This window comes from Schistocerca serialis, chromosome 3 (genome assembly GCF_023864345.2).
Source record: "Schistocerca serialis cubense isolate TAMUIC-IGC-003099 chromosome 3, iqSchSeri2.2, whole genome shotgun sequence".
NCBI classification, from domain to species: Eukaryota; Metazoa; Arthropoda; class Insecta; order Orthoptera; family Acrididae; genus Schistocerca; species Schistocerca serialis.
In genome coordinates this window covers 65,008,170-65,034,814 of record NC_064640.1, presented here as the reverse complement: position 1 = coordinate 65,034,814, position 26,645 = coordinate 65,008,170, and the positions used below count along the sequence as shown (strand labels likewise).

The following is a 26,645-nucleotide window of genomic DNA, read 5'->3' as shown; positions in this document are numbered from 1 at the left end:
CGCCCGCGTCGTCGGGAAAAGCCCCCGATTGTGAACAAAGCCCGCTGCTCAAAGGATCACCTAGCAGCGGTCCACTGAACAATTCAGCCCCTTCCGAGTGTTTGCCGTTCTCGCTCATTAGCCCTTGGTCGACACCTACTTCCTGCTGCACTGCAACGTTAACCCCAGAATCGCTATTCTCCATGGTGACTACACTTTTCGACTGCGACCTAGTTACTACGGACATTACGCAAAAAAAATTGTACAACGATCTGCCAGCCTTGTACGATATAGCAATTAATTACATAAAAAAATAAAAGATCCTCACCAATCCAGAAAGAAATTGCAAACACAAAAAATTTTACTTCTTAGCGCTATCATAATATATTCCATTAAAAAAATCTTAACAGCAAACCCTAACAGCAAAAAATCCTGGCAAAATATACCCTGGCAAAAAATATCCTGGCAGGGTCGAAATTATGAGAGGCACCCACATGCCTTGCTCATACTGTGGCATCAAGCAGTGAGGCCTGCAAGATGAGTGGTCTGCCAAGCGAGTGGATTCATTCTTATTTATCGAGTAATATGAACTCTCGTACTCTCAGTTAAGTTACAAATTATCCTCCTGTATGAATAATACGAACGGAAACACGAATCTGACTATCAGTAATTTACAGAACTCTGACTGGTCACTACGCACTGGCAATACCACATTTTCTTTTTGTCTTTTATTTAATGGCTTTTATCAACACGTGGCCACCGCACTGAATATGAATGGCGCACACATTATACATTCGGGACATCATGACAACATACAATTCGAAGCAAAAGTCCACCAATTTATTCCGATAAATTCTATGACCTAAACACACAAATTCTATAACCTACAACAATAACACATGAGAAATTCCGCCCAGTGGGCATGGCTTAACATTGCTGATTCTCTACCTTATGGTCTTGTAATTATTTAACGCTACAGTGCACTTTCTGGATAGGATGGTGGATCTTTTATTATACCTCTCACTTCGACTCTCACAATCATCATCACGAAACTTTCCTCCAGACCAAGCGGTACCGAAGGAACAAGCATAACCCACCAATCTTTTGAAACTACCTCGCTACTCTCCCATGCAAACCACACATACCCAAATTACATGACAAACACCACACTACAATATGAAATACTACACAGGGAATAGTCACAACATTATCACTTTCAGCTTTCCCACTTCAGCTAATATTTATCCCAGTTTCACACGACACTGCCCCACTTCGTAATTCTACTTTCCTACTATGAACTCTGGAGATATATGCACGTCTTCCTGTGCAATGCAAGCCAAGTGGCGTTGCTGGATAGACGGCCGACTCACCTTGCTTCTCTCTCAGAGTTTGAATCTAGCGTCACACGGAATCATATCACGCAAAGTAATATTAAGAACGTATTCATCACACACGCGAGTCCTCAACTGATACCATGGACGAGTACTTCTCTTTATCTTTTGTCCCATACACAGTTTGAGACTCACACAGTACTCACCACGTGGAAGTACTCGTCTCTAATTTCAAGTCCTGCACACGCCATTTCTTAAATATTTCAACTTATGGTACACACGCTATTTCTTAAATATTTCAACTTATTGTACACACGCTAGTAATTCAGCTTAACTTAAGCACACGGAAGTATTTCAACTTATTGCTACACGTGGTTTCATTGTGACCGTTTGTCACTTCCGACGATTACTACGATCCCATTAATATTACCCGCCTGACATTTAATTCTCCCCACAAAAGTTCCTGAAATAGAGAAATTATTATTTCAAACTACTCTTAAATATTCCACATGCATACCATGTCTCCACTCTTTTGTCTTTACGGAGCACAACTAAGACAGGTCTTAACAGCACAAGATCCAGCGGCAGAGTGCTGAAACATGGCCATTCTTGAGGTCCTCTCGCACCTCTGCTGAAGTGGGGGAGCACCTTGCTACCATATTGGTCAGCCACATTTCAGGCGCTCGAAGCTCAGGTAAATTTCGTCTGTTTGGTCCCACCAAAGGTGGCCAAAGGATCGACTCAAAGATGATCATATATTCACATTCACTGTCTGCGGTTAGCAGACGACCATACATTCATTCATTTCACAGATCTCACCAAACTGGATGTAGGGATTTACTTTGTGGGAGTGCACATGTGATCAATTAAATAAATAAATTGTCATTCCTTCCCACACTGGTATCCGGCTTCGCTGTATTAATTGAAATTGAGTTATTTTACAAAAAAAATGTGTTGTTCTGACAAAAATAATGAAGTATGTTGTACCTATTTTCAATGTCGGGCGGTACTGTACCCTTTCAATATTAAGAGATATAGATTCTGCTGTGTCTATAGACATCTTAACAGTAAATCTACAACTGATGCATATCCAGTACCAAGTATTACCTAGACTACTGACAACTTCAGGGCAATGCAAGTACTGCTGTACTAGTATTTAAGGAGTGGGTGCCATCAGATAGAGGTAATCGCCAAAGACCATCTGAAAGCAGCTTTCTTTGTCCCAGGGGCCACTATAAAAATCGTAGGATAGCGTTTGGGTTGAAGAATGCTCTGGCAACCTTTCAGAATTTTCTAGATGGAGTACTGAAGAGATCTAAACCCCACCAGTACATGGTATACCTAGATGATATAATTGTTTCTATGAAAGGTATGGTGGAACATACACAACCTTTGGAAGAGGTTTTTAATTGCAAGCAACGCATTTAACAGGGAACATGGGTGCTTTAGAAGAAGTGGCGTATTTAGGGCACCTGATTAGCAGTTAAGAAGTTAAGATTGATCCAAGGTGGGTAAATGCAGTACAGGAATTTCTAGTTCCTAATAATACTAGGGAATTACATTCTTTCTTGGGTTTAGCGAATTATTACAGAAAATCCATAAAAGTATTTGCAGATTTGGTGGGACACGTTACATAATTGTTAAAAGGACATGAAGTTTCAATGGGTGAAAGAGTAAAGAAGTGTGTTAACATAAAGTACAGTACGAATTCTTCTGGACTACCATAAGGAACTTGTCTTGTCGTGTGATGCTTCTAATCATGCTTTGGGCTGTCTTCTTAGTCACATAGTAAATGGAGAGGAGCATCCAGTAGCATCTGCCTCTAGGCAACTGAACAGACTGGAAATAAATCACAGTAGGAGAGCTTCTTTAAAGTTTGGAAGGTAGGAGACGAGATACTGGCAGAAGTAAAGCTGTGAGGACCGGGCGTGAGTCGTGCTTCGGTAGCTCAGATGGTAGAGCACTTGCCCGTGAAAGGCAAAGGTCCCGAGTTCGAATCTCGGTCTGGCACACAGTTTTAATCTGCCAGGAAGTTTTATATCAGCGCACACTCCGCTGAAGAGTGAAAATCTCATTCTGGAAACATCCCGCAGGCTGTGGCTAAGCCATGTCTCCGCAGTATCCTATCTTTCAGGAGTGCTAGTTCTGCAAGGTTCGCAGGAGAGCTTCTGTAAAGTTTGGAAGGTAGGAGACGAGATACTGGCAGAAGTAAAGCTGTGAGAACCGGGCGTGAGTCGTGCTTCGGTAGCTCAGATGGTAGAGCACTTGTCCGCGAAAGGTAAAGGTCCCGAGTTCGAGTCTCGGTCGGGCACACAGTTTTAATCTGCCAGGAAGTTTCAGAAACGCAAATAGTTTACGCATAAAGGTAGCGATGATACAGACCCTGGGTTATGACCTTGCACAATGGCAAGCAGCGCAATGTGCTGACTCAGAATTTAAAGTGTACGCATCACAGCTGCAAGCCGCTGTGTGCGATGGGATGATGTATAAGACAAAGTTGGGACTGCAGGTAGTAGTACTACAAGAAAACTTAAAAGAAGAGTTTCTAAAAGAAGAGCGTGATCATGTATTGTCGGGACATGGGAGTTGTATAATAATGAATAGGAGGGTAGCCACTTGCCTGTCTTTCTTGGAATAACACAAAATTATGAGCTTTTCGTCAATGCTTTTTCATGTACATTTGTTGTTTAGGAGATGTAGTGGGAAGGCACTTTTACTGCAATCTTTAGATTTTTTTATGTGTTCTTTGAAATTTAGCCAACTATTGAAATCATCAGATTTCACAAACAATACCTCAAGCTAAACTTAATCCCAAACTTTTATGAATATGATTATTAAACCTGTAAGACAAGTTGCTAAGAATAAGGAAAAGTGCATTGAAATTATGTTGATCAAATATAAAATTCATGCCAAATTTAAATACAATTTGTGTCTCACCTGTCAATTGTATCTGGCACACCTACAAGTAGGGAAAACATTCCCTCCAGTGTAATGTGATTTAATACTCAGATTAGTTAACGATTATGCACATATTGTGAGAAATGAAATTAGAGAGACATATATAAAGAAAATAAACAATCTCACAGTCATGCTCAAACGAAAGGAACTTACAAATATGAACAAGTACACTCCAATAATTTCAGATTTTCATATGTGTTCAGAAATTGACGCATATTCAATTCACAGAAACAGAGCTGAATTTCCTGAACAAATTATTAAAATTAAATCTACCTTCCAAACTACAAAGTGGTATGATTAAAAATATAGTTAATAAAAAAACTCTAGATATTGCACAACTTCCCATTGTAGACAAAAACAAAATTGATTGATAAGTGTCTAACATAATTTTTTTAGAGCAAATAAAACGTGGTAACAATTCATGAGATTTTTGAAAAGAAGTTAAAACATGACACCACAAACAAATTTAATGCATAAATCAAGAAAGTCCTTACAAATTGCGATTATATCCTCACAGACAAAGAAGTAAAAGAATATATATTATCAAACCCAGAGCCCCTACAATACAAGAATATCCGAAACTCCATATAAAGGCTCTACCCATCCATCCTAATGTCAATAGTATTGAGAACCCCTTCTGTTTTCTATGTATAAAACTTAATTATTTACTCAACAATTTCTACATGCATGGAAATAAGTTCACAATGAAAAATACACATAAACTGATAAACCAAATCAAAAATACATGTCTTCCTGATAACAGTAAACTAGTTTCTTCTGACATCACTAATCTTTACATGAATATTCGTATTAAACAAACCACAACTGTAACTGGAAATACACTGTAATGCAAACAACAAAACACCATGAAGGAGTTATGCAAATTGGTTATAAACTGATATTCATACAGGTCTCGACAAAAAATACAAAATGGTAAACTTTGGCGGCTGATGGATGAATGTGTGACGCTGCCGCGTAGTTTCATCACACGGCTGGCAAGGGTAGTAAACAGGGAACATGTCAATGCCAATGCATAAGGCCTTGCGAACATCATTCCATGTACACGGTTGTACAGTAACTAGGCCTCACAGACTGTCACGTGTACAATATACACAGATGTTAACATTTGAAAGAGAACGTGTAGATAGACTTAAAGAAGTCGGCTGGAGTAATTGGCGAATCGTTCAATATTTCAATAGGAGCGTCGCCACTGTTCGACAATGTTGGCAGAATGAGTGAAACCATGGCTGAACAAAGCATCACGAAAGAAGAGGTCGAGTAAGAGAAATGACAGAGCATTAAGACCGAGTAATCGTCAGACAGGCACTCAGAGCACCGGACTCATCGTTATCATCGATCTGAAGTGCAACAGGTGCTTCGGTGAGCACAGGTGTCATTAACAGGCGACTCACAGAAATGGAGCTGGGCACATGGCACCCCACGTGCCGACTACCATTGATCACTGTACACCAACAAGCCCTTTTGCAGTGGTGTCAGGCACATTCGGTCTGGAATCTCATGGACTGGAGTAGAACTGCCTTCTGTTATGAGTTCTGCTTCGAACTGAGCGCTGATGACCGGTGAATACCTGTCTGGAGACGCCCCAGACAGCGGTGTGATACCAACCTGACTGTTGCCTGCCATACGGCCCGTCAATCAGGGATGATGGTCTGGGGTGCCAATTCATTTCCCAGCAGAACCCTTTTGGTTATCATCTTAGGCACCCTTACAGAACAGCGGTACGTCGACGATATTCTACACCCCTTTTTTTTGCCTTCCATGACAAGCCATTCTGGGCCTACATTTAAGATAATGCCTGTCCGCATATGGCGAGAGTTACTACTGTTTGTCTTTGTACTTGCCAAATCCTACCTTGGCCAGAAAGGTCACAGATTCTTCACCAAATAAGAACCTCTAAAGCATTATGGGCAGGGACCTCCAATCAGCTGGATTTTGACGATCTAACGCGCCATTTGGACAGAATTTGGCACGATATTCCTCAGAAGGACATCCAACACCTCTATCAATCAATGCCAAACCGCGTAACTGCTTGCATAAGGGTCAGACGTGGACCAACGCATTGTTTGTATATGCACATCACATCTACCGGTTTCCGTTCCATTCGGATTATTCCTTTGTGATGTGTCGCTCTTTTGTTTTAGAGAGTAATCTAGTTGAATAAAAAAAAACTAATTCCAACTGAAATCCACAGGTTCATTCAACTGTTACAACTCTCGATTTCATATAACTACTTTTACTTTGAAGATTATACGTACGCCCAACCAGATGGTTTAGCTATGGGTAACTGCATGGCAGGAGCCTTAGCTGACACATTCATTAAGCATACTAAACTAAAATTTTTTTGAGGAATCTAAACAAACAATAGACGAAGTCGTTTATTACAAACGTTAAGCTGATGACCTGTTAAGCCTATTAAATAATATACTAGAAGACATAGCCTCCACAGAGTAACAACTAAACAGTATGCATGATAAAATGAAATTACCTATGAAATTGAAAGAAATAGCCGTATTAACTTCTTCAATATCACTATAAAGAAAGAAAATTCAATGCACAGATTTGGAATTTCTCGAAAACCAACCCCTACAGACATATTAATTTAATAACGAATCATTTCATCCACAAACCCATGAAAAGGTATATTTTCACTCAATTGTGGGGAGATTAATAAATATTCAACTTTAAGAAGATGAGCTCAACAAAGAATTAGCAATAATAGAAAATTTAGGAAAAGTTAAAGTAATTTCAAACCACGAATAATGAAGGAAATGTAGAGACAGAAACTGAAAGTAATGCTAAAACCAGACGCAAAAAAATTACTCAGGAAGAGAGGAAGACAAACAAAAAACTAAATCGGCAGTTCTGCCCTATTGCGGAATCATTTCTAATAAACTAGTCCAAACTTTTGGAAATACAAATATCAGCATTGGCTTATGCACTGAAAACAATATTAGTAATATTACAACACCACCACCAGTACAAAAGACATATTTAATAAGTCAGCGATGGACAAAATTGGATGTGACGATTGTGGCAAATTATAGATCAGGCAAACTGGTAGAAACTTTCGGATACATTTTAAGGAGCACGTAAAATCTAAGGATTACAGGGAAAGTGTCTTTGCACTACATCTCCTCAAACACAAACATACATCCAAAAACATTAACGAAAACCTCAAAACTTTGCATTATGCTAAGAAAGGGAAGAAAACAAATATCTTAGAAGAAATTGAAATTTTTAGTCATTTTAAACTTCCGCCTGATACCCTTCTTAATGAGCGAACAGATCTTCAGAACGGAAAGTTCTTCAACAACTTCAGTTACATTACGCTAATGACCAAGCAGAAATCATCTATACAATATAATGAGAGTTAACATTTAATCTCACCTTATCATATATTTTAATATTTATTTCATTTTAATTTCCATGCAATTTTATTTCTTACTATTTTTTAACTTTCCTCAACTGCACATGTAAATGTGCAGTCATACTATTTGAAATTGTTATTCCATTTATTCCTCACTCAGCTTTATTCTTTCATCAATATGATATCTTTGTAAATGTCAAGCTGTCAAAACAACAGGACAGCATTTGCGATCAAAAGCGAATAGAAAACACAAATTGAAGACACTGTCATTTCAATATGTAAGTCATATTTTCTATTGCAGGTAAATGTATTTAAAATACGTTTACATTCACATAATTACATTTCTATTTCTGGAAGTAATATATTTTATTTTGTAAAAAACCACAAAATCACTTGAGACTGGTCTAGTTTTGATCAAATATAATTAATACAGCGGAAGTGGAAAATGCCACCTTGTTCTAACAAACTCATTGCTGTGGTAACCACTACAAAGGAAATTTTTCTTGAGTTTAGAAAATGGTTGCAATCCCTAACCAGTTGGCAGCAACAGTAGTCCAAGCAATGGTCAAAACCGGGGTCGCCCAATTTGGAGCGGTTCAAACAATAATCGTGGATGAAGGGACAAATTTTATCTGAGAATTATTAAAGCAGCTGTTTAATTTGCTAAAAGTTAGAAAATTAAGTGCTAGTGTGCTGCATCCTCAGTCTCACGCAAAAGTAGAGATGTACATCGCACTATCAGCAGGATGTTGAGTCATTATGTGAACTCACACTATAACTATTGGGACATGCATCAATCATTTGTTGTGTCCACATACAGTTCAGTAATCCATTCTGGGGGTTGTTGCCTAATGAGCTAGTTTACGGGAGATGTAGGCCATTTTTGTTTGACAAGATAAGACCAAACGTTGGCAACGAGGGGGAGTCTGTCAAGAATTTTGCTGAAACATGAAGGTAAACATGCGCATTCAGAGAGTTGACACCAGAGCCCTGGAATGCCACGAGCAGTTAGGAAATCGTTTGAGCAGACTACTGGGGAATAAAGTTGGTCAGCCCTTACATCATGAAAGGTAACATCAAGAAATTTTTAACTAGATATCAATGACTATATCAGGTGACTGAAGCAGTGTGGCTGGTTAATGTCAGACTCATTACCGACATGTACAACGACTGTTCAATTTGGGTGCCTGAAGCCGTTTCAAGGCGCTCCTGATGCGTTGATGCAAGTGTTATCACCAGGTGAGGATAAAAGCTATCGATAGTAAGAACAAGGGGAAGTGCAAAAACCTTGCTCGACCTGCATGTCAGATTCCACATGGAGTAAGAAAAGAAAATAGGAAAGAATAGTTTACATTTTGTTTTGGGATACATACAGTTGAAAATTTAAGTTGGCTAGAATGTTAGTTAGGGATTAATGCGCGTAAGTGATTATATATCGGGTGATTTATGAGAATAGCGGAAATAAGTTTTTTCTCATATTATTTATGGTGTTATACTTCTGTGTTAACTTGCATAGATATTTTATGGTTGTGTTTTCTTTTGCTTGTCTACAAGACGGCAGATCTTTCAAAGACGGGAAGGGAGTGATGTGAATTCCTTGTTCCCAGGTTGGCACAGGTCGAGGTAGAGATGAGTGGAGTATTTGTCTTGACTGTGTTCCACCTCTTCAAGAGGAGTGGAGTGAGGGTGTAGCATGTACTACCAATGGAAACTAAAGTACTTTTCACGAGACAGGATGATGTATTACTCACAATCCATCAATAGGCATTTAATCTCACCGTGAACACCTGGAAAATGCGTTGCAAGTTGAGACGATTAAAGGTTGGGTTCGTGGAATTATGGCGGGAGATGGACGGGAAAGATGTGTTTAAAAAATGAGAGGTGACTGCAGTAAGTTTGACCTATCATATGAACAACTGCAAGAGCAGACGCAGCAGTTATAAGAAGTGGTACCACACACAGTATGGTGACATAAAGAGGTTAGTTGGATGCAGGGAGAAAAACAATGAAAACGGTTTTTGGAACTCCGGATGATGGTGATAAAAAAAAAAAAAAAGGTTCAAATGGCTCTAAGCAATATGGGACTTAACATCTGAGGTCATCAGTCCCGTAGACTTAGAACTAAGTAAACCTAACTAACCTAAGGACATCATACACATCCATGCCCGAAGCAGGATTCGAACCTGCGACCGTGGCAGCCGCGTAGTTCCGGACTGAAGCGCCTAGAACCGCTCGGCCACAGCGGCCGGCTGATGGTGACATCTGGCAACTAAACAGTACAACAGAGAGAGAGAGAGAGATCCGGCGAGCATTAATACACAGTTAACCAGTATGGAACAAGGGGTACTGAATAATACATGTGTACTGCATGGACTAGCTAGCAACAGAGATAATGCAAGTTGTGAAGATGATGGTAAATACTGTAAGCTGGAACCTGGAAGCTATACAGGCCTGGGTGGCTACGTTAGATACAAGAATGGCAGTAGCGAGACTGATACTGTATTTAACTGATAGCCTGTGGAATGCTCGGATGACGGTGACAGAGTTGCAGCAAGCAGTTTTACATGCTGTGCACAGGAAGCTAAGACTAGCTCTGTTAATGCCGGGTCAGTTCTTGTTAGGCCTGCGGAAAGTGCAGAAGGAGTTACCACTGGGATGAAAACTCGTCGCCAGTCCAGACGGATCAAACTTATCACTGTATTACCACATAGCAACGGTAGAGATCAAAGTGGATCCAGCGCGATTGTGCATATTAGTTCAATTTCTGAACAGTGATCGAGCCTGGTTCAAGTGTTTCACTACACACCCATAGCTAGTAAGGCGGGGAATCTTGGGAAAATTTGTCGAAGTTGTAACAAAAGAGATGTTGCTTATCTCAGAGGTCACACGGCGATGTCACTAACCGAACCCAATACCGTCAAAGGGAGAGGGTTATAATCTGGTCAATCCGGGTGGTGCGTTCAGGCACACCAGTACATGCGATTTTTTGTTGTGTTTAGGTAGGGCAGAAGGTCAGGATTGCCGACGTGACATACTGGGTTTATTCCGTAAATAATGCTGAATTTATAGTAGCAAGTTGCTACAGACAGAGCAGGCTCGTAGGAGCTAATCGGTAGAAAACTGCACGGGAGTGGAATAATTATTAAGGTTACAGACTGTTATAACGGGGGCAACCTTTCACCTGTCAGTCTATGTTACAGGGAAACGAAACTGAACGTTACCCAGCCAAAGTTATACCGGCCAGAGGAAGTCGTTAAAAACACTTCCAGCAAGAAATTTGAATTGGCTTCATGAGACATTGGATCCTAGCCCAATCCTATCCTTAAACCGGCTACTAGAGACTCAAGAGTTATCAGTAGAACAAATGCTTTCATATATACAACAGTGTCGGGAGGATCAGTAGCATACGATCATGGCTATGAGTCTCATAGCCACAGGCATTGTGCTGATTTTCAATCTGCTTTGCATCTTCCTTAGGGGAGCGCAGTTCGTCAATCAAACACTCCAGTACATATGATACCATAGGACTGTTTCACAATTCGCACTTGAGTTGGCACGACAGGTGCAAGAAACTAAACGTAATAGTAGAAGCAGTGTATTCTAATGGTATGATTGTTTGTATTTCGGAGGGTAGGGAGTCCTGGGCGAGATAGGCATTTTTGCCTATAGTATGAGACGACTTTCGGTTATGATGAGTGAATATTTATGTAAATAGTTGTTAAATGTTTTGGAGGAGTTAATGCTTGTGTGGCAACTTAAACGAGAACAGTAAGGAAGGGTGGTTGAGCCGATGGGCTAATAGTTGTACACCGAGTATGGGACCTCTGAGCATTGTAGCTCGAGCTGCTTAATGTTGTAAGGGAAACAGTAAATGGTGCGTGTCGCAACTACGCATGTGAAACCTTTTGTTGCACACCAGGCACGGGTTCAGACCCAAGGTTTAGGTGTTCCAAAAGAGAGGGGGAATGTAACAGCCTCGCTACATTTGGGCGTTACTGTGAGAAAAGGAGCTCCATAGCAGCAGTGAGACGAGCAGGAAGGCACAGAGGCACTGGTAGGAGATTTCATGAACGAGTCTCTTGACCTCCCATAAAGCGGCCATGCCAATCCACGCAATTTTGGCGACGTTGCCGCAAAGCAGTGTAACTACGATCCAACCTGAGGAGAATTTCCACATCATTGGGCCACAAAAATGTTGATCTGGACCTGTCTGGAGGCAACGTGTCAGTACAACAAACGTACCATTAACCACTGTAAATACCATTAGACTCTTGTACATTTATATGCAGTGTGGCAGCTCTTCCACGACACCAGGACCGCCTAACTCTCCACCACGTTATGGGCTATTGAGCAGCTGACGCCAGTCTGGGCAGCCATCTCCACCAGGGTTACGTCCTCACCCGTAGACTTGGAGCAGCACGGTAGCAGACGAGCTTCTGACTTGGAGGGCAGAGGTTCACGCCCAGGGCAGTACCACTGCCAACCACTCGCACTGGTGGGAGCTTCTCCTACGGTAGCAGTGGACCTCTATGAGAATCCAGGCAGACGTTTGCGTCTTTGGGACTTCTCGCTCATGACCACACAGAGCCAACTGGGAGACATGCTGTTGATGTAAGCAAACAGTGCCAGCAAAGCAGGACACCGACGTCACACTCCAGTACACTGCCCCGGTCATCTGCAGCTGACAGAATAAGAGCACAGGTGGTAGACCACGCGCCTGTATGTTTGGGGAGGGGGTGTTTGGCCGTGGCGTCGCAGCTCTTCGATCATTGTAGCGCAAGACCGAATAAAGTTGTTTCACGTTATAGCCGAGATTTCCTAACCACCACCTCAACACTCGCCGCTCCACCACCTTTACACTCAACTCAGGTCGCTACAAATCAAAACTTTTTGTTGTTGGATATTGAACACCTTTCTGACGCACTGACAGCGTTAAGAATGGGTAACGAAGGTCATTTTCTCCTTTGTTGTTGTAGGTATTGACATTGCTATTGTTCCCAAACTGTGATGGATTACTTATGTCAATTTCATTAGCGAATACAGAGTGATTGTAATTAAAGCTCCAGTTTCAAAACGCTGTAAAAAGCGAACCGGTACTCAGAATGACGTCCAAATTGAACGGAATATTATCGAAGAAGGTGGAAGCGTTACGGAAAGAATTAACGAAAATTTTATCCCCGGATGACAGTGTAAGCGGCAGAATGTATTAGTAACAGACGTGGGGTACATGGGTGGTCCCCAGCTGGCATCTGACATACTCGGAAGGACTGTCTCAATGCAGGATCGTGCGCTGCAGGTAAAAGTCTTTTATAAGAACGGTGAACGTGAGCCAGTAGCTTTGCAGAAGTTCTGTTCACTCAAGGGCATGAAAAAGGCGTTGGACTGATGTCTGCCAAGGGTCTGGAGAATTGTATGAAACATCCTGCATTGCTAGCCACACAAAATTAACCATGTTCAGGAGTTGCTTCATGCTGACCAACCAGTAACACAAACTTTTGCCTAGAATTTCTTGCTCTCGTGGAAGTGGACAACGAATGGCCATGGAACATTCTATGGACAGTTGGAGCCCACTTACATCTCAGAAGCCACGCCAATACTCAGAATTGCAGAATATGGGCAACGAAAAATCCTGTTCTGTGAAGGTGCGTGATGACAGCATCGTTTATCATAGCACCCCCTGCCCCCCCCCCCCCCCCCCGGCTTTTTTTAATTTTTTTTTTAAAGGAGATGGATCCTGTGGTAAACACTGTTAGAGACTTTTAGGCACCAACGTCGTTCTAGCCCTTCAAAGGCGTGGATATAGTAGTAGTAGTAGAGAGGTTTTTTGGGCGCACGACAGCAAGGTCTTCAGCGCCCGTTCAGTATCATAGTGAGACGGGTGTCAAGAAAAAAACTCAGAACATTTACATAAAACGGAACATAAAACACGGGGAACAATCATTGGAAAATATGTGCTCACCCACACCGAAGCGTGGGATGAAGCAGGGCGTCAGCAGTAAAACGTGGACAACACAGGAAGAAAAAGGGAGAGGGAGCTAAAACAATGTAGCAGATGGAAGTGGCTGGCTGACCGCAAGGAAAAACTGGGAGGAGTCAGCCACTCTGCAATACAGTAAAACCTCCAGCCTAAAAGTTTAGGCCAGAGTCCAGACACATCACAAAACTTAAAAACCCTAGACACACACGTCTCAGCGTTAGCTAAAACACAAGGCAGATCCCCATCAACTTATGCTTCTGCCCTTGCATCACGGTATAAAATGCAGTCTGTTAAAATGTGCCGAACAGAGATGTGCACACCACAAGCATCACAAAACGGAGGATCCTCCCGCCGTAATAAATAGCTATGCGTCAGAGGACAGTGCCCGATCCGAAGACGTGTGAGGGCCACCTCTTCCCGCCTGAGCAGCCGGCAGGAGGAACGCCACGGCCGAGTGGTTGACTTTACCGACCGCAGTTTATTGGCCGTCACCGCCAGCCATTCGTCCTCCCACAACTCTATGCACTTCCTGTGGAGTGCAGCGATGACTGACTGCAAGGGGATAGGACACTGGACCACATCCTGCTCTCTGCAGGCCTCCTTGGCAGCCCGATCGGCCTGTTCATTGCCCCATATGCCGACATGACCAGGCACCCAGCAGAAGGATACCTCTTTACCCCGCCGTTGGAGCAAGTACAGTTGGTCATGTATCAGGTGGACCATCTCCTCAGTCGGGTATAGTTTCTGCAGTGATTGTAAGGCACTAAGAGAATCGGAGCAGAGCAGAAATCGATCCCCCCGAACACGATGCATCAGCTCCAGTGCCTTCAGGATCGCGTGGAGCTCCGCTGCGAAAACGGTATATTCAGCAGGGAGGCGAATCCGGGTAACATGGTCAGGGAACACCACAGAACAGCCAAGGAAAGTCTTCTGTTTGGAGCCATCAGTATAAACAACAGTGAAACCGTGATGCACATCTGAAATGTTAAAAAACAGAGATTGGAACGTAAAATCTGGTGTGCCATCCTTCTTAAAACGAGTCAAATCTAAAATAAGTTTGGGTCTCCGGAGGAGCCAAGGTGGAGATCTGCTCCAACCGCGACGTAAAACACGAAGACCAGCCATAGACATCGCAGCGAGGCAATCCTGTGCGCGAATCCCATAGGGCTGCGTCGCACAAAGGGCGTGGATATGATAATTTTTATGCGAGATGGCACCCCTGTGCACATTGCAGTCCCAGTGAAGCAACTGCTGAAGAGGAATTTTGAAATATTAGAATTATCAGCCGTCATTTCCCTACAGCCTGGCCTTCAAGATCACCTGATCTTAATCTATGTGACTTATGGCTGTAGGATTATCCGAAAGATACTGCGTTCAGTGCTCCGATTACAGCCATAGCTGAAATAAAGGCACACATTGCCTCACGTGACCCGTGAGACACTCCGACTTGTTGTGCAACATGCTGTTTCTCGATCTCAGCTTGTGGCAGAAGATGGTGGACAAACATGTCTTGCGCCACTCTCATGAGAATTAAAAACTGATTTCACTGTTGCTTTTTATGCAATTTTTGGTCTCAGGACAATTAAAAACCGATGTTATTTTGCCTTTTATGCGATTTTTTGCCTAATAACGATTATAAACCGATACCATTGTTGCTATCTATTGCGGTTTTTGGCCTCAGTAAATTAAAATCCGATATCGTTATTGCTTTCTAAGCGGTTTTTGGCCTCAAGAGAGTTAAAAACCTTTTTTCCTATCCAATGTGATGCGACCTGTAACTCCCCTCACTCATCTCTTCATTGAATGTCTTTTCGCGTTTATATTTCTTTGTGGTTATCGGACTATCGACCTCGAGTATGGGGGGCACTACATAGAGATCATCCTTCATTACGAAAATAACCTGACCATATGCCTAATACGAATATGTCTCTCTTACAAATTATAAATATTGAAGGTAACTAATTAAAGAAGAAAAATGTCACTTCAAATAATAACAGTACAAGTCAAATTACGTCTGTTTATTTTTCCTTATGCACATAACACACTTTCCTAATAATGCTTACTTCCATGATGTCTCGATAAACAGTTATGTTTGTTTTACATTCACACTGAAGTAACCACTGCGACATTGCGTTTACACATTCATTAGAGAGGTAACCACTGATCACGGAAGCCTTTTCATTTACTTTATAATAACAATATGTTTCTCCACGAAAATTACTGATTCTGAAACACGACACTGTATCAACTTTAAATATCTTAATTAATCCCGGGTCTTTCCGACGAAATAACTGAAATACCCTTCTTCTACAAACCGATGTAAGACTTTTACCTATTAATTCTATTTTATTTTTTTTTGCTAAATTCTGCACATTACTTATCGCTGCGCAGTGGCGCGCAACAGCCCTGCACGGAAGCTCAACACTGCCCGTGCTAAGACTGCGCGTGTCCACTAGCAATGGGACAAAATGGCTCTGAGCACTATGCGACTTAACTTCTGAGGTCATCAGTAGCCTAGAACTTAGAACTAATTAAACCTAACTAACCTAAGGACATCACGCACATCCATGCCCGAGGCAGGATTCAAACCTGCGACCGTAGCGGTCACGCGGTTCCAGACTGAAGCGCCTTTAACCGCACGGCCACACCGGCCGGCTAGCAATTGGACATTGTCATTGTACGCCAAGGCAACGCTCCCTCATAGGAAAAGGCGGGCTTGGCTCCGAAAATTCCAGAAGAGAGCAATAAGTAAGGATTACAATATTGATACGTAATTACATTAAAGATAGCAGTACTCCTTACAACCCCCAGTAGAATTTTTTCAAGAACGCGAGAAAGACATATTTTGAGGACCGAAAGAAAAAGAAAGTAGAAATCTCACAGAAATTTTTATTCAGCAAATATTTTCCAGCTCATTTACATCTAACATGCGTACAACTTTACGTGTACTTCAGGGCCTGATGATCTTGCAGCTTAGTCCCTTTCACTCCAAACCAACCAACGTGTACTTCGCTGTTCAATTACATAAAAATTCTTTATTTCCTGCAAGGAAAGAAAGAGGGCGAGCCTGATTACTAGGAAGTGATGATGCAGGTTTTGTTTACTTAATATTCGTGCAAAGAGTTCTACCTGAGTTGATGGAGAACGTACCCTTGGCTGTTCGTGAGAGGATGTGGATACAACATAACGGTGCACCGCTCACTTTAGTGTGGATGTCCGTAACCATCTCAGTGGTGTATTTCCTGGTCGCTGGATTGGAAGCGGAGGTCCTATTCCATGGGCTGTGAGCTCAGCTGACCTGAATCGCCTTGACTATTTTCTATGGGGATGTCTAAAGTCACTTGTGTATCAGATCCCAGTGGATACGCACATTGAATTAGTTGGCAGAATTGTAGCTGTCTGTGATGTGGTTCGAAACACACCAGGGGTATTTTTCAGGGTGCGTCACAATCTTTTTCGCCGGTGTCATGCTTGCATTGAGGTTGATAGCCGTCAGTTTCAGCACATTTTTTAAGATACAGTACAAATGATACCTTCATTGTGTTCAGTGACGGTATTTGCATTTACCTGTAACTAATGTAAACAAAAAAGTACACAGTAATGTGATTTTATTCCTATTATCTCCTTAAGCTGGGTTCTCCGACCCCAAGTTCCCTACCTCGAATCGTTCAGTGGAGCATCCTCTATATCGTGTTAAATTTTTGCACCCTGTATAAACGATAAGCAGTCTGTTACCATACATAAAAATCAAACTGATCGAACAACTAGGTTAAATAGTAAGAAAAATACTGAAATGCTTTTTTACAGATATTCATGAAAATTGTACCAAAAAAATACTTAATGCAATCCAATGAAATGCGTAGAGCGTACAGCACGTCATAATCATAATATTGTTAATGCATATTCACGTGAAATCTACAGAAGTTCAGAAGTTATGTGCACAGGCAACATAGAAAAGGTAAGTCTCCCTATCGAATCTTTAAGTTAATGAAAATACTTTTTACAGCCGTATAGCATAATGTAATCGATAAAATACCATTACTCATGTGATAAGCAAATTTTTCCTGTGTACTTCTCAATAGCGGTTAGCGCGCCAGTCTGCTGAACAAAGAGGCGCCGGTTCGACTCCCGGCACTTTCGAAGATCATCTCCACTCAGAGAGTGGGTGTTGTGCAGCCCTTACGTTCGTATAGACGTAACGGACAAGAAAATCATCTTCAGTATGATGTCGTATCGTCTTTCCATTATTCAGATGGCAGAATGGGCATGAACCGAAAGCCAATAAATTGGAAAAAAATTATCCTGGTTATGTCAATAGAAAAAACGATAGAAGAATAAATCAAAAGAGTTTATTACTGTATACTGCCACATCTGTAGGCACTAAAGCAAAAATAAAAAAAGAATATTTTTACCTCAAGAGTAAACAATACACCATAAGTGTGTATAACACAGCCGCAGTGGATTAGCCGAGCCGGCACGGTAGCTCAGCGCGTTCGGTCAGAGAGCCGGTTGGCCTCTGTAATAAAAAACTGAGTGGAACGATCAACCACCGAACTTGAACAGGTTGTCTTGCGACGTCCGCAACGACCGAACACACCGATCAATAATGAACTAAATGAAAAAAAAAGAAAAAAAAAGCGGTATAAGGCGCTGAAGTCATGGACTGTGCGGCTGGTCCCGGCGGAGGTTCGAGTCCTCCCTCGGGCATGGGTGTGTGTGTGTGTTTGTCCTTAGGATAATTTAGATTAAGTAGTGTGTAAGCTTAGGGACTGATGACCTTAGCAGTTAAGTCCCATAAGATTTCACACACATTTGAACTTTTTTTTTGTATAACACAAATAACTGTTCAAGAGTAACTACACTGCTAGCCATTAAAATTGCTACACCACGAAGATGACGTGCTACAGACGCGAAACTTAAACGACAGGAAGAAGATGCTGTGATATGCAAATGATTAGCTTTGCAGAGCATTACACAAGGTTGGCACCGGTGGCGACACCTACAACGTGCTGACATGAGGAAAGTGTCCAACCGATTTCTCACACACAAACAGCAGTTGACCGACGCTGCCTGGTGAAACGTTGTTGAGATGCCTCGTGTAAGGAGGAGAAATGCGTACCATCACGTTTCCGACTTTGATAAAGGTCGGATTGTAGCCTATCGCGATTGCGGTTTATCATATCGCGACATTGCTGCTCGCGTTGGTCGAGATCCACTGACTGTTAGCAGAATCTGGAATCGGTGGGTTCAGAAGGGTAATACGGAACGCCGTGCTGGATCCCAACGGCCTCGTATCACTAGCAGTCGAGATGACAGGCATCTTATCTGCATGGCTGTTACGGATGGTGCAGCCACGTCTCGATCCCTGAGTCAACAGATGGGGACGTTTGCAAGACAACAACCATCTGCCGAACACTTCGACGACGTTTGCAGCAGCATGGACTACCAGCTTGGAGACCATGGCTGCGGTTACCCTTGACGCTGCACCACAGACAGGAGCGCCTGCGATGGTGTACTCAACGACGAACCTGGGTGCACGAATGGCAAAACGTCATTTTTCGGATGAATCCAGGTTCTGTTTACAGCATCATGATGGTCGCATGCGTGTTTGGCGACATCGCAGTGAACGCACATTGGAAGCGTGTATTCGTCATCGCCATACTGGCGTATCACCCGGCGTGGTGGTATGGGGTGCCATTGGTTACACGTCTCGGTCACCTCTTGTTCGCATTGACGGCACTTTGAACAGTGGACGTTATATTTCAGATGTGTTACGACCCGTGGCTCTACCCTTCATTCCATCCCTGCGAAACCCTACATTTCAGCAGGATAATGCACGACTGCATGTTGCAGGTCCGGTACGGGCCTTTTTGGGTAAAAAAAATGGCCTGCACATTCTCTCACCAATTGAAAACGTCTGGTCAATGGTGGCCGAGCAACTGGCTCGTCACAATTCGCCAGTCACTACTGTTGATGAACTGTGATATCGTGTTGAAGCTCAAGGGCAGCAGCTGTACCTGTACACGCCATCCAACCTCTGTTTGACTCAATGTCTAGGCGTATCAAGGCCGTTATTACGGCCAGAGGTGGTTTTTGTGGGTACTGATTTCTCAGGATCTATGCACCCAAACTGCGTGAAAAAGTAATCACATGTCAGTTCTAGTATAATATATTTGTCCAATGAATACCCGTTTATCATCTGCATTTCTTCTTGGTGTAGCAATTTTAATGGCCAGTAGTGTAGTCGGCATAGATAAAGGTTCATTTTTTGTGTAACTAACCGGCAAAAATATGATATCTGTAGTTAAAAATATTAATAAGTACAATTGATAGATGTTGGAGGCTACTTTCTCGAAACAAGACACCCACGAACACACGCATATTTGGCGTTTTGCTTTGCCACACAACAAACGCACACACTCACTAACAGGTGGACATAGCAGCTGACTGATGATGTGAGGCAGGCGCGCAAAGCGACCGCGGTGAACGTCGTTTGTTGCGTATTGACCGGCAGTGCGGTTGAAAAGACACGGGCGTTGTGGGCACCGGTTGCGGAAAGCGGGCGGTCGTTGATCGGTGTGTAGGCGGTGGCCTTGCGAACAAAGGTCAGTGGCCTCCAGAGGCCCGGACGAGATGTAAACACGGTGATTGCTTGGCCCGCTCCACGAAGTGTCGATTCCGTTGGGGCAGCAGGAGGCGAAAAGCACCGGGGTGAGTGCGCGTCTGGAACGGCGCATCCGTCACGTCTAGGCAGAGGACGAGGCGAGGCGCGGAGGTGCGATGACTGCGCACACCGAGCATGTAAAACAGAAGTCGTATCCGGCGTTCCCCAAGTACGCGCAACAAGAAATCAAAGTACGCGCAGCGCGTGGCACTTCCACTTTTTTGTAAGTGTTGCAGTCACGAAATGCCAAAAGAAAAGAAAGTTTCAGTGTTCATTATGACAGTCTACATTGCTGCTGGCATAACAAACATGCAGTATTTTAACAGAAAAAATATAAAATTACTAAATAAATCACTGTTCACAAAGATTTGACAGTCCTATAAATTTCAAGTGCTACACACGCTGCTTGCTGCTGCACAACTGGACAGCGCATCCCCTCGGTCTCACTTAGCTCTTTTTTATTCTCTTCCAATTCATAACACACTGATGGAAAAAAAATCGCAACACCAAGGATTTGTGCGACACAAACGAAAGTTGGTAGGCGTGTTTCTACATCTGCAAGACGATGTCCATTCAAATTTCACCATTCGGGAGGACGACGGTTGAAACCCACACCCGGCCATCCTGATTTATGCTTTACCATTATTTCCGTAAATCACTTCAGGAAAAAGCCGGAATGGTTCCTTTGAAAGACGCGGGTGATTTCCTTCTCCATCCCTCCCCAAACCGAGCTCAACAGTCACAAGAAGACCGAGCTCCAGATGACCACGTGGCGTTATCGAGATGGAAGACCGTCGTATTCCGCGGACAGCTGTGACTCATCGTATTGCTTCTGCAGCAGCAATCCTAGCAGCCGTTGCACCACCGTGACGCAACGAACTCTTACAAATAGGTAAATTCAAAGACAGCTCTGAGCTACACACATCCTGTAGCATGCATTCCACTGACCCTGAATTACCGCCGTTTGCGACTTCAGTGGTGCCAAACGAAAGTTCATTGAAGGGCAAGGTGCAGGTCTGTTGTGTTTTCTGACGAAAGCTGGTTCTGCTTCGGTGCCAGCGATGTCCTTATGTTGACTGGAAGGAGACCAGTTGAGGATCTGCAACAAACATGTCTTCGATTTAGACACACTGGACGTAGCTGGAGTTATGGTCTGGGGTGCGACTTCGTACGATAGCAGGAGCACTCTCGTAGTTTTCATATGTACCCTGACAGAGAATTTGTACGTCAGTTGGTGGTTCGACCTGTCGTGCTGCCATTCATTAATAGCATTGTAGGGGGTGTTTTCCAACAGGATAACGCTCGCCCACATATCGCTTTTGCCACCCAACGTGCTCTACAGCAGGGCTTAACAACTGGCCGGTTTTGAGCGCGAGTACTCGCATCTGCTCAGGCACGTGCTCGCGAGCAGGTACAAGGTCGTGGAGTAGGGAGGGAGGGGAGGGAGGGGAAATGCGCGCGCACGTTTGAATGTGATCTCGCGTTCTTAGCAGATTTAACTAGCCATCTGAATGCTTTGAACATTTTACTACAAGGTAAAGATTGCTAATTACTCATTTCATAGATCGAATACGAGCTTTTAAAATGAAATTGACACTTTGGGTGAGTCAGCTGGAAACAGGAAACCTAGCTCATTTTCCTAAATTATCATCCATGCAAGATGTTCACAAAGACTGTGAACGTTATTCACATAGTTTAGTTGATCAGCGCTTTCTAGATCTGACAGCACTAGACAGTGATTTTGATCTGTTCTCTCCACATTCAGCGAATATTTACGAGATTCGTCCTGAGCTGCAGCAAGAAATTATTGACCTGCAGTGTGACAGAGAATACAGAGACAAATTTCAGAACAAGAAAAACATTTTGGAATTCTACAGACGCTTCCCTCAGGATAGGTTTCCTCGTTTGCACAAACTGGCAGCTACAATAATATCAATGTTCGGTTCCACGTATGTTTGTGAACAACTGTTCTCTGCAATGAAAATGTAACAAGACGCGCCTGAGAAACGCATTGTCTGGCCGAAATTTAAACTGCACGCTGCGCCTAAAATGCACAAAAACAATTACTCCGAACATGACGCAATTGTAAAGTGCAAAAAGTACAAGATAACCGAGAATCCCACACTTCAGTGACACCTTTTATTGTTTAACAGTTCACAAATTAATGGGAATGTAGGGGCATACACTAAGCTAATAAAATTATGTGGCATGTGTACATTCTCCTTTATTTGTTTCATTTGTCGCAGTAATAATTCGTGAGTGATATCCCTGCAGGTGACCGCGGATTTACATTGACTGGCGGCAGCTGTTGTATGCCCCACGTGACTTTCCCCACTCTCCGCTGTGGTCCGGTAGTGGGGGTAGCATGCTCGCGCTGCTCCGTGCTCTCGCCTTGCTGCTCACAGCTTGCTCCGCGAGCACGTATGTTGTGAAGCCCTGCTCTACAGAGTGCTGACATGTTGCCTTGGCCTGCTCGATCACCAGATCTGTCTCCAATCTATCACATATGGGACATCATCGGAGAAAACTCGAGGGTCATCCACAAACAGCATTAAATCTCCCCATATTGACCGACCAAGACCAGCAGGCTTCGAACTTCATCCTGCAAACTAACATCCGACACCAGTACAATATAATGCATGCACATTTTTCATGCCTGCATCTAACATTCTGGTGGTTACGTCTGTTAATAAAGTATCAGCATTTCACATTAGCAATGGCTTATCACGCCCTTACATTAACCTGCGATCTTGCGATGTTAATCACTTAAGTACGTTACCTAGACAAATGTTTTCCCAAAATTTAATTATTCTACATTAATTATTTTTTGGTGTTGCGATTTTTTCCGTCAGTGTAGTTACGTTATTGTAAGCGATCAAACAACAATGTGTCACTTCACCTCTGCTCAAGCCGCTTCACGCCAGTTTCTGCATACTTGTTTCACTTTGACCGATATCATTTCAGTCATTCCACTTCTTTTTACGCTTCTTTTCATCAAGTCTGGGAGCCATGCTGATCTCGCGCGTCATCGTGACGATAATCACGTATTCTCTTGTTCCCTTACCTTGCATTTCGTCTTGGCTTCCGTCGCATCTTCTCCATTGCTCTATCATTTTCATTATTTTTGGTGTTATAACACCACCCAATGCTAGCGTGACTCACCCTGTATAAATTCCTTATTGTCATTTCTTGTTTACAATATTAGCTTATTCACAAGAATAAGCAGCTTTCACTCAGTTAATACTCAGCTGGAATCAAACCTGCATTTGTGCAGAAAGGTGTGCAGTATACTGCAGCAGTCATTTTCGATAAACTTCCACTAGAATTAAAAAATCTTGGCAGTAATCCATGCGCTTTCAAATCCAAACTGAAGAGTTTCCTCATGGGTCACTCCTTCTATTCTGTCGAGGAGTTCCTTGAAAAATAAAGCGAATTCTTGTTGTACAGTTGATTGTGTAAACTTAAACTTATGGCTTGACTTTTTTCGGGTTCATAAACATTTTATTTTGGCTTTGTGTTCTAGGTCACTGATAAAAATGTCAGCATGATCATTATCCCTGAACTTCTGGACCCTGTGGCTAAACTGTTGTCTTGAATATAAAACTTATGATTAAAAGTGAAATAGTTAAAAATTGTAATCAGCTTTAAAAGTTTAATGATGGTCTTGTGACTAGAATTTTTACTGTGTTTAAGAAAATTTCTTTTGATAGTCCCTATCATTTCATTAAACAGAACATTGGAGTAGATATTCTTAACATCCAGTGAAACCAAATGGGAAGTGCTAGTGACTGGTTTCTCCTTAATTTTGTCAATCAGAGCCATATTACTGAGCAACAAATAGTTGTTCTCATATGTGTAAGTATTTTTAAGAATTTAGTCAAATAGTCCAGTTATCTTGTAGGGTGTGCTTTCTCTACAGTTCACTGTTGGATGGATTAGATGGTTATCCTTATGCATCTTCAGCTGTGATCTTAATTTAGGCACATTTGGGTTCATGATAAGGGATATTTTTTTAGCATCTGTTAATAGGGAATATGTGCATTTAAGAATATTGTTTGGTTTAGCCTGGAAATCTGCTGTTAAGTCATTTGGGATTTCAGTAGTCATTTTTGGAAAAAATGATAATATCTTCCCAATGTACTCCTCGTCTTGTAATATCACGACTGTGTTTCACGTATCTGCTCTCATGACAGTGGTATTCGCCTCATTTTCTTTATGGAATTTACAAATAATTAGTCAAATTTAGCCTTATAAATATTATTGTTTTTCTTGTTCAGTTCAGTTTTTACTACTTCTAGCAACTTCTGACTAACGTGACCATTTTCATTATCATTTAATTTGGCAACTTAGGTTGTCATGCTACTAGCAGCAGTCATTTCCTTTGGGATCTTTTTGTTAAATGGCAGCAGTCTCTGACTGATGTTGATTATTTTAATGTAAGACCACATTAGTATTGTTGGTAGATTTTTTAGTGTTATAAGTTCACAAGTCGATTGTTATCTCCAGAAGTGCATAGTTCAGCTGTGTGTGTGACAGAAATGTGGTCAAATACTACAAATTATTACCATAAAAACTTAAAAATGATTTCTAACATCTGTAATGGATAGTATTAAAAATGTTTTATATAGTTGCTAGTAGTCACTCTACCTAGTTACCAAGGTACTGTAGAAGCCAGTCAGAAACAGGCACAAGTCATTCAGTCAGTCATAAGTGAGTATTCATGGAGTGAGGAACCCAGAGTCACTGCTCCACTTTGATATTATAAACTGTCTCTCTCAAATTTAAGTTAGATTTCTTCCAACAATAAAGGAATTTCTTATTCACAAATTGACCATTATGAAGTGTTTAGCGAAAATAAATGGACACTGAATGAAATTTAAAGATTAACTACATTTTCTTAATTACTGAAAATTGTTCGGAGCACCTAGTATTCATCCACTGGACAAGAAAAGAAATCATCTCATGAGGCATTAAGGTCACTGACATTACAGGCTGTCACTTGCACACTTCATCAGAAACTCCTAGAAAGACTTAGGTGAAAGTATTTCATGTTCTCGGATGCTGTACCACTATAACGCACACTGCCATACAGCAATCTCCATACATGAAGTTTTTGGAATAAACAGCATCCCTCTTGTTACTCACCTGACCTATTTGGTGGATATTAGCTCTTATGAGTGCTGTTTATTCCCCTCACTCAAAAACCTCTTGAAAGGGCATCACTTTCATGCTTCGGATAATATCCAGTGGAGCATAATTGATGAGCTGAAAGATATTCCAGCAGAACCCTTTGATAACTGCTTTTAAGACTGAAAAGAGCATCTCTGTCATTGTGTAACAGCTGAAAGGAACAACTTTAAAGAGGATAACCATATTGTATAAAGAGAATAAAATTCATAGTTACAAAACAGCCAGTGTCATTACTTTTCTAATATACCTGATACCTAATGACTTACCACATAGTTACTGACTATACATTTGAGATACTGTGTTGATGATACTCCTGTCTTAATAATAACTTTGTTGTACTGAATAACAACACTATGAAATACTTTTAAGTGAAACAAATTGCAATATTTTGATTACAGTCTCCTTTACAGAATTTCTCTTCAACTGTGCCATATGCTACCAACAATTCTTTTCTTTTTTTACAGCTTTGCCAATGGTATTTCCAAATACCTGTGAAAAAGTAAATAAAAAATTATTTCTACAGACAAGTACAATATTGAGGTCTAGTTAGCACATCTGCCTTTATTTATTTATTTTTGCATGTTGATAAGTTCAGATTTTGTTCATGGTATCATAAACTGAATAATTATTTACAGGTTTCTCTAAAGTTACAGAGCTCAGAAGAGGCATCTGAGAATGTGAAGTTTGAAGATATTATTGATCAAATAGGTGGTAATGGAAAGTTTCAATTACGGCATAACATAATTTTCATCTGTCTATCAGCCACTTTTTTATCAATGACTATCTATGGCAAAATGTTAGCAATTACAGTCCCTGATCATTGGTGTTTTGTGCCAGGAATAGAGAAGGCAAATGTCAGTGTGGACACTTGGAAGGACATGACAATTCCCAGGTAAGTAAATGGAAACATCAGGATGGTATTTTTCAAAAAATAAATTTACCATTTTGTATCATCATGTCCTTAGTGATTATTTTATTTTATATATGTTTATTAAGCCATAACTCATCTTGGAACCTATACCCAACTTTAGTTGGCTGTAGTCATGAAATTAGATGGCCCTCAACTGTGCAATGTTCAGTCTCTGACTGTAGTTGTCAGTAGAAAACAGCAGCTCTAAAGTTATATCTGTCTTCTGTCAACTGAAAGAAGAACCAAGG

The 26,645-nt window shown here is 41.8% G+C and overlaps 1 protein-coding gene across 2 annotated transcripts in view; it reads left to right on the top strand.

Moving 5' to 3' along the window:
• LOC126471527 (solute carrier family 22 member 7-like) overlaps nt 1–26,645 on the top strand; it is a 211,014-nt gene that overhangs the window by 23,606 nt on the left and 160,763 nt on the right. The window contains exons 1-2 of one of the 2 annotated variants that reach the window (XM_050099752.1): nt 17,480–17,591; nt 26,123–26,379. In XM_050099752.1, the coding sequence (XP_049955709.1) occupies nt 17,484–17,591; nt 26,123–26,379 (365 nt within the window). In that variant the 5' untranslated portion in view covers nt 17,480–17,483. Of the gene's footprint in view, nt 1–17,479; nt 17,592–26,122; nt 26,380–26,645 lie in introns of those variants that run through there. The other variant, XM_050099753.1, reaches the window with a different exon arrangement.